At 41.2% G+C, this 9,397-nt stretch overlaps 1 protein-coding gene across 2 annotated transcripts in view; it reads left to right on the plus strand.

Annotated features, from left to right (window-relative positions):
* ZDHHC8 (zDHHC palmitoyltransferase 8) overlaps positions 1 to 216 on the plus strand; it is a 182,393-nt gene extending 182,177 nt beyond the window's left edge. For both annotated transcript variants that reach the window (XR_012155058.2, XM_073312853.2), the window contains one exon: positions 7 to 216. Coding sequence is in view for 1 of the 2 variants with exons in the window: in XM_073312853.2 (XP_073168954.1) it covers positions 7 to 40 (34 nt within the window). In the remaining variant the exon portion in view is untranslated. The remainder of the gene's footprint in view (positions 1 to 6) is intronic.
* The last annotated feature ends 9,181 nt before the right edge of the window (positions 217 to 9,397 follow it).

The following is a 9,397-nucleotide window of genomic DNA, read 5'->3' on the forward strand; positions in this document are numbered from 1 at the left end:
TTTTAGAGTCCTGTGGGTTCAAGTTTCGGCTCACTTTTAAAACTAGAGACGAGAACGTAATATTTGAAACAAGGAGAGACACAGATGGGAACTACTTGCAGGTGAAAATAGCTTTTAGGGGAAGAACAATTATATACCAAGTGGATTTGAATTACTGTCAAAATAATTTTTGTTCGTCTTATCACAATAACTGGAGTTTTTAAAGAAGACATCTCACAGCTCGTGAACTTGTATCATTGAAACATTTAAAAAATGTCTCAGTTAGACATTTCAAACTATATGGTGAAATATGATCTACTTCCATAGTTAAAAAGAATTTTAAAGAACCGATGGTACATTTGACTGTGTCTTATAAAGATATATGATATGTGTATATATATCTATATAATATATACATAAGTGTGTACATATATTCAAAGAAAACTGGTTACAGATCTGCTCATCTGGTATATTTTAAAAGTGCAACTGATGTTTGTTTACAGAAACAAAATTAGGGGCTGTGTCAGCTGCAACATATATACCAAAAATATTTGTTGAAATACAAGCTGAAAATACAATAGAAGATTAGATCAGAGACAGCATCTCTGCCAAAGGGTTCTCTTGAAGGCTCTGAAAAAGTAAAATCAAGTAGGTGGCAGAGCAAGTTAAGACTCTTTTGAGGAACATTTAAAAAGAGGGGTGGTTATGAAGACTTGGGGAAAACCAGTGTTATTATCTTAGACCTTGTCTTTCAGGTTAGTTCCATATATTTATTTTCACTGGTACACCCTCCTATTGACCCATATCTTATGTATTCACCTTCTTTCAAAGCCATTGTAGAAAGCAGGATACAGGACGTGATGATCTTGCTGTGGTAAATCCTTTGTTCCAGTTCTGTTCTATGCATGTCTCCATATCCCCAAGTGTGTGCAATATGGCTGTCTTAGTATATGATGTCTATTAGCATACTTCCTGGACCTGGATCTACAAAGAGGGGAAACATGCCTGGTGCTCAAAGGAATAAAGCAGGGTGAGTGTGGAAGGGTGGGTTGCATTTCCTAAAAGAGGGTGAGAGGATAGAAAATTCTTCAAACAAAGCAGACTTGGAAAAGCTGGCTCATGTACAGCAGTAAGACACCTTGTGTTTCATTGACCTTGGCAGCATTTCATTAGTCCTTTCATGTGAGCAAACTGACCTCAAACAATTTCTTCCTCAGTAGACACACAGCCATACCCATGTACTCAGCTATGGCTTTTGCACATTTTTGGACATTAAATCTTGTTTCAGCGTGAAATAAGTGAGTCTAGGTATAAATGATTCACCCTCTCTGGTGATTGTAAAGAAGAACTTACATTATCCATATTATCTTTCCCCTACACTTTCTTTCCCTCACACTATCTCATGCCATGTAGCTATCCTGTTAGATTTCGTTCACATTCATTCCTTTTGGTGGATCCTTCAGACACTTGTACCATAGAACTGGGGTTCTCTATTGCTCATCTTCAACAGTAACTGTTTGTGGGAATTAAAGAGGATTAACACTAGCTGTCCTCCATGTATTAGATCTAGTGTGTAGATCCACTCCCGGAATATCTGGCCTCAGCAACAATAGCAGATGTGGAAACACTGGCTTTCTGGTCAACATGAACATAATCAGCATCTGCAGATATTCCACCTATCCATTTCTCATTAATCAAAGTTGCTCAGGACTTCTTGTGCACAAACCTTCAAGTGGAGGCACCCAGTTTGTGGTCCAGTGCTATCGCAGAAGAGTATGTTATGATTTATGGGCCAGATTCTGCTCCGTTCCTGGGCCTTCCAACAGTCAAACAGAATCTGAAAGCTCCTTATGGGAGAAGAGAAGTACAGCCAACACAAAAGTTCAAAAATTGCTGTTTTGTTCTTTCTTTTTCTCTGCGTTCTTCTCTTGCGCCTTCAAGGCACATCTGGTTCATATTGTCAAACTTTTCTTCACAACCATAAGGACTTTATTGTTTTAAAGTGAAAGCAGTGATTCTCACATAATCATGACTCCGGGAGCTGGGGTTTTAAGCCAAATATCAAAAATTCTGAGACTTGCCATAAAATCCTGAGAGTTGGCAACACTGTAATGTAATTTCCTAACAAACATCTAAGGGGAACCCTATTTGCAAAGTGGCTGTTCACAGAGGCTGACTCACCACAGCATTATGGTCGTGTGACTTTATAGAGTGACACTGGTGTAAAACTGGGGTAACACAGTGAACTAGAGCCCCATAGCCATCTCTGTGTTCTGACTAGCAAAACTCTTGTCTCAACATTAATCCTTTGGCAATTCTCCTGCACTTGTTTGTTTGAAAAAATAATATAGTTACTTTCCTGCCTACCCTGACCAAGAAACCATCTGATGGTATGATATGGATTTTGTTGGCTAGTGTATGCCCCAAATTTGGGACTTTCAACGCCTGATTATGTGAATTGGACGTCCAATCCCTTTGACAGCTTTGAAAGTCCCAGCTTAAATTTAAGCTTCGTTGAGACAAACAACGGTAATATTCGTGCTGTCTTTAGAATTCCAGCCAAAACAACTTCTTGCTTGGATTTAAACATCGCCTTGCAATCCTTGTGCCAGCGCATGAGAACTAGATGAAGAAACTGACTGGAAACAAAAATGAAATTGTCCCATCTGTTTTCACTCTGAGATCTGTTCGGAGTGCAGAAAGCAAGCAAAGAGTAAAAAATTGACTAGATTTCTTAAATTATTTCAGTTTTAAATGATCTAAAGTATCATTGTTAATTACTTAAGTAAGACATTTTGTATTTTAAAAATTTCCCCTTTGCAAAAAACCAAAACCAAAAACCATCCACCTTACAAACGTAAATGGTTTAAAAGCCTTTCTTGTAAGAAGGGTATGTAGGTTACCAGCCATGTAAAATCCTCAGGACCCTATTGAAATTTCCAGAGTTTATTTAATCTCTTAAAAATCCCACCACTCCGTATCAATGCTCACTTACTGGCATGTTTTTTGCTCCATGGGGTCAAGAGTACCATTCTGAGGATGCACTTAAGCTATTGCCTGGACTTGATGCCTGCTGGGAAAACTTTCAGTGAGATAGTTTAGGGAAAAGATTAAAAGAATATACCGGGTTTGCCTTGGAAAAGTTGGTGCCTGAGTAAGAGATTAAAGAAAAGTTAGGCTGTCATCTGAGGAACGTATCGCTTTGTAATTACTGTCCATGTTTTGGAACCAAAGTATCCTTAAGTGAGTGTGTATTGAGCCACAGCTGCACACATGGTCCTCAACGGAGCCTGACTCTAGGGCTTTTCACACCAAAACCCCAGCTTTGGCCACCTGAGATAAACAAGTAACTCTCTTAGATATGGCATGAGAGAGTACCTGTTTCCAGAGGGACATGATACCACATATTAAGCCCAGTGAATTACATGTGCACAACTTCCAATGAAGTGGTGAAATCCTGACCCCATTAAAGTGCATGAGTTTTGCCATTGACTTCAGTGGATCTTGGATTTCACCCAATGTGTAATTCTTAAGTGGCACCTTTAGGACATAAGTTATCTAACATTAGAACAACATTTAGGGATCCTAATGAGAACTGGTCAAAAATGTTCAATAATTTTCAACGAAGGGCATTTTTTTGTGAAAACTTTCACCAATATTTTCCCATTTTTTGACGAGCTGTACTTCTAATGGTCCTGCTGCAGCACTCCCACAAAGCCTGTGTAAAAGTGCTCTATACGGGGGATCTAAAAGGGCCTGGGATGAGGAAGAAATCCTTCATCCACAAGCTAAGGTTTTGGTAATGGAGCAGCTAAGCAGTACTCAGCTGTCTTCCTGCATCCACCTCCATGGGAAATTTATACCTGTGGATCATGGGCCATGGTATATGGCCATGGCTGATAGGTCGGTTCCCGTACCATGTCCCCAGACCACCTGCACTGTAGCAGAGAAGCACTGTGCCTATGGAGGTGAATAGATTCCGTGTGGTTCACATACACTGGAACCAGAGCAGTTTCACTGTGTTGAAAGACTCCTTCACCCATTTTAGAAGAGTGACAGCATATGGTCCTAAGTTACTGAATGTCTTCAAAATGCTTCAGGATCCTTGGATGAGAGGCACTAGGGGATCACAATTTAATATTATAACTTCTATTATGGCAGACAATGCCCACAATAATAATCAAAAACACAGGTGTTGGAGGGAATAAATGTTGTCCTGATTGTTCGTCTTGTGAGATCACACATTAAATGAGTTCATGCTACCAACAAAAAATCTTTCCAAATATCTCTATCCTTTTGCTTTTATTAGTTTGTTTTGTTTTAAAGCTCTGGAGAAGGCATTTGATACAAGATTTTTGATACAAGTTAATGGTCTGATCCTGCTGCTTTAGTCAGGAAAAACTCCCATTGCTGTCAATGCAACACCTGAGTAAATTCAATGAATTTCCTTGTGGGCTCAGTCCTGCAACCCTTACACTGCTAGTCCAGTTGGTCTCAGGATCAGCCCCTAACTGTCTCAGTGAAAGATGTCTGCAAGTATAGATTTTAAAATAGGGAAGCAAATGCTTGTAAGTAGATGGGTTAGGGTATGAACTGAGTGATTTTTCAGAAAAGTTTTATAACAAAATGCAAACATACAGATTACTTCCATGGAGTTGGTCACAATCTAATGTACATTAGATAACAAAATGTGCAAATTTTGCACAGGTATTTTACTGGCATTTTCCCAGCATTATGCTTTATGATGCAGAAACCAGATATAGTAGTTGTGTGGTCAGTGTGAAGGGTGATCTGGTGGGTAAGGCACTGGGATGGGCTTTAGGGGAACTGGGTTCAGTTCCTGGCTCAACCACAGATTTTTTATTTGACTTTGGGCACATCAGTTAATCTCTCTATGCCTCGGATCCCTCTGTGTCAAATGGGTCCCCCTGTGTCAAATGGGGGATACTGCCTCTTGACCTCACAAGGGTGTTGTAAATCTCTGCCAGGGCTCAGACCCTATAGTGATGAGGATTAGATAGAGACACCCCATAGGTATCCAGGAGCAATTCGGTAGCTGTGTGCATTTTCAGCTCCATGCTAAAGAGTTGAGCATCTTTTTAAATCACTGCTTTGGTGATGGAGTTTTGAGGCTGGTTGTCTGATGGATGTTGTTTATGGGAATCTAGGTCTCAAACACTGACTTTGAAAGACCAGTTTAGTACAGATCCATAACAACTTTCTGCTTGATTCTTTCTTTGACTTTTTGAATATTTCCTTATAATGTTTATCCCACTGCCAATAATACCTGCTTTACAGTGTCCTATTTATTCCAAAAGGGCATATGCATGACTGCCTTAAGCAATTTAGCTCTCCTTTCCCTGCTTATTGGGATGGTTGTGCATATAATTTATTTTTTTAAACAATGAGCAGAAATACAATAGAATAAACTGCAGTAGATTGAGTGGCCTGAGAAAGAAGATACTACATCTGACTGAACTGTGGGTTTGCAGCACAGAATACAGAATGGTAGTGGGCTTTTGGAGCTGCTGCCAAGGCCCGCGTTGCTGAGGAAATACAACTTTTTTTATTTTTTCTTGAGAGCTAAAAAACTACTATGTTGCCATGACAAAAACGTTATTACTTCCTGTCTTTTCGTGTCCATTTTAATGTTGTACAGAAATACATATAAATATATATCTGATGCCCAGTATTCATAGCACATGAAGGATATCAAAGAAGGAATAAAATCATATATTGGTGTACAAAACATTTCCATTGCTAAGATGGTCCTTTCTGCAGGACCCTGATTTTAATCATAATTTGAAAGAGGTTGGGAGAGTTAGAAATAATAACTGTTTGGGATGTTTAAGATATGAAAACACACCCTGCTTTTAAGGGCTAGTTGGTTAGGTGTGTGTGTGTGAGAGAGAGTGTGTGTAAATACAATTTGCATGAGTTTATTTAAATGTAAAGGCAAAATAAATATATTTATTTTCACTTGTATTAAAGCACAGAATGGCTGCATTTTTCAAAACCTGTAACCCTAAGTAAGAAAATATACCATGGTAATTTACTGTATTTCTCCCTCATTTTTTTTACCGAATTTATAATACTGTTCTCTCTGGGTATTTTGCTTTTCATTTAATTTCCAAAATAAATTTTTTCTTGTGTTTTATCTACATGAATTCTTTAGATATCTATACAGACTCTTTTTATATATATCTAAAGTGCTGGAGATTGCAGAGCCCCATTTTAGCATCATGTCATGTGCTGGCGAAGGATCTTTATTCAGGTTGTGAGAGGTTTCGTTTATGTACTTGTAAAGATAATGTGGAAAAATCACACATAAATCAGTTTCCAAAAAAAAAAAAGGAAGAGGGACCAGAGCAATGGCCCCTCCTCCTGCCCTATCCTCCCTGGGGCTTTGAGGGTGCGCCCACAATCCTTGTTCCCCATGGAATATTCTGCCTTCTTTCATAGCTTCATAGAAAGCCAGAAGGGACATTGCGATCATCTAGTCTGATTTCCTGGGTAACACAGGCCAGAGAACTTCTCCAAAATAATTCCTACAGCAGATCGTTTAGAAAAACATCCAATCTTGATTTTAAAACTGTCGCCGCGACTCTTGGTAAGTTGTTCCAACTTAAAAATGTACATCTTATTTCCAGTCTGAATTTGTCTAGCTTCAACTTCCAGCCACTGGATAGTGTTATACCTTTCTCTGCTAGACTGATGAATTAAGGCCCGCCGCCCCCTTAACCTTCTCTTTGTTAGACTCAAAGAGCTCAATCTGTTTAGTTTATCACTATAAAGACATGTTTGCTAATCCTTTAATTATTCTCCTGGCTCTTCTCTGAACCCTCTCCAGTTTATCAACATTCTTTATTTATTTATTTATTTATTCATTCCTGAAGCAGACCACCTCCCATTGTTCCCTCTTGGGCAGGGGAGCTCTGCATAACCCCTTACTATGTGTAATGTGCACCATCAAGCCCTTTATGATTTGTCCTTTTGACAGTTAGGGTGTTGTTATGAGCTGGATGAAACCTGATGTGCTGAATTGTGGGGAGGGAGAGCTCAGTGGTTTGAGCATTAGCCTGCTAAATCTAGGGTTGTGAGTTCAATTCTTGAGGGGGCCATTTAGGGATCTGGGGCAAAAATTGGGGATTGGTCCTGCTTTGAGCAGGGGGTTGGACTAGATGACCTCCTGAGGTCCCTTCCAACCCTGAGATTCTATGAATTAAAACCCATTAAGCTGGATAGTTGTGCACTCATCCTTCAATTAGTTTAACTGTAAGCCTAAGCCCCCACCTAAGACAAAAAGTGTGTGTGCAACTAGCCAAGCGCTTTTGACTGAATATTATTTGGGGTCGGAGGTGTGAGAGAGAGAGAGGAGGCCCTGGTCAGGAGGAGGTGCTCAGTAAGCAGCAGTCCTGTTACAAACTGGCATCATTGGCAGAATCTGACACCCCTCTCCCACCAAGGAGGGAAGGGGATATAGAAGAGGTGATCATAAAAACAGATGGAGGAAATTGTCTGCCTATTAGCTGAGCAGCAGTAAAAGACTTGCACACTTCTCCTGCAACTTTTGCAGAGCCAACAAAAGCAGCAGGCGGTACAATTTGCCATGCAGCAGCAGTGGTAGGGGTCTCAAAACTCAGCAGTTATTTCAGGCATCGAAGGAGGTTGGGGTCCCTCTGAAGAAGCTGACCCCAACAAGGACAAAGTCTAGCCTCTCTGAGGTATGTTTCCGGTACGGGTTGGAAGGTCATAAGTGGAATACTTGCCCTTTTGAAGGTTGGTACTGTGGGAAGGGAATACAATGGTCTGAGGATGGCAAGAAAAGACAAATCTTGACAGAAATGGGACTTGATCTTTGGAACAATCCATCAAATGCCAGTGTCATGTATAATTTGTTAGCTGGAATTTGTAAGCCCCCTGTATGTGAAAAGGGTCAGGAAGAGGATGGAGTTCTGCACCACTCTGTGGATATCACAGATAATTTAGATCAGAGTACCAGACTACCCGAGGAGGATGAGCATAAGATAGATGAGGTAGAAGGTGAGCCAAAATTAGAGTTTGAGCTACCTCCAACAGAAATGAATCCTGGGAAGCAGGTGTGGGTCCAGGGAACCATCAGAATGCAAACTAGGGCCCAAAGGGAGGAAGCTGGCACCCAAATGGTGCTACAGGGGGTTGCTGTAGCGTCCGAGATGACATGAGGAGGGGGGAACTGTGAGGTAACAAGGGAAGTGTGAGTAGCTCAAGCCCCTTTTCAGGGTGCCTGGGAACAACTGGCTGAGGAACGTCCAGCAACCTTAGCACACAGGAGGCTGCTGCTAATTATGGTGAGCAAGTGGAAGGGGAGCTGGAGTCTCTGAGAGCCCAGACCATTCAGGGGTGCAGCCAGCCACACCGATGAAATAGCCAGGGAAAAAAAGGGTGTGGGTATTCTCTCTAGGAGATCTTGCTCTGGTGTGGGCAAAGTTCTAAAGGGGGCATGTAATAGGGTGGCTTGTCCTATGGGCTGGAGACCCTGGGGCTTAGCGGACACTAATTATAGAATGGGCCCTACTTGAGGGGAACCAGGCAACTCCCTATAAAGAAAAGAAGGTGGATCCAATAAAAGGGGAGAAGGCCTGGGAGTTGCAGCTATGATGTTGGATACTGCAGGGAGGAAAAAAAGACTTCTGCAGGACCATGACACCAGGGAGCTTGGAAGGTGAATTTGGATGAGCAGGAGGCTCCTGCGTGGGGTGGGAAACCCTGATTGTGTTTGGAACCAGACATCAGAACCCCAGTGAGGTAAAGCTGGGAGATCACACCAGGATAGAAGATGAGCCCTGGAGATGAGAGAAAATGCCAGAGCTAAGAAAGGACTTTTATTTGTGTTGTAAAAAAAAGGACTTTAGTTTGGGACTCTGGGTCATTGTAAACTGGTTCTGATATTAAACTAGCCCCAAACCTGGTATTTTTAACCAGAAAGAGCCTCCTGTGAGTTCTTAAAGGGTCCCAAAATGCGGAAAAACAGAGGTGGAGAGCCTGCAGAGACACCTCTGGCCAGGAGGGGGTGCTCACTATGCAGCAGTCCTATTACAGAGCTGAAAGGTAAGAAACTGCTCCTTGTGGTCTTGGTTTCTTATGTGTTCAGACGCACAGGACTTTGTATGTTCCTTGTAAATAACCAAAATGCCACCTAAGAAAATAGCAGACTCCATCAATTTCTACTTCCAGCTGGAAGATCCCCAGGGCTCTGAACTTTGACTTAATAGGAGCACAACAGGTGTAAGAAGCAGGATCCAGTTTCCAAGGAGCGAGATTGTCAACTGGTATTCCTGTTGAACCAAGATGAAACAAATAATGGAGGTGCTTGCAGAAATCAGAAATGGCCAACGGGATTCAAAACAATATCTGGAGACTTCACAAAGGGAACTTA

This window comes from Lepidochelys kempii, chromosome 15 (assembly GCF_965140285.1).
Source record: "Lepidochelys kempii isolate rLepKem1 chromosome 15, rLepKem1.hap1, whole genome shotgun sequence".
Taxonomy (NCBI): domain Eukaryota; kingdom Metazoa; phylum Chordata; order Testudines; family Cheloniidae; genus Lepidochelys; species Lepidochelys kempii.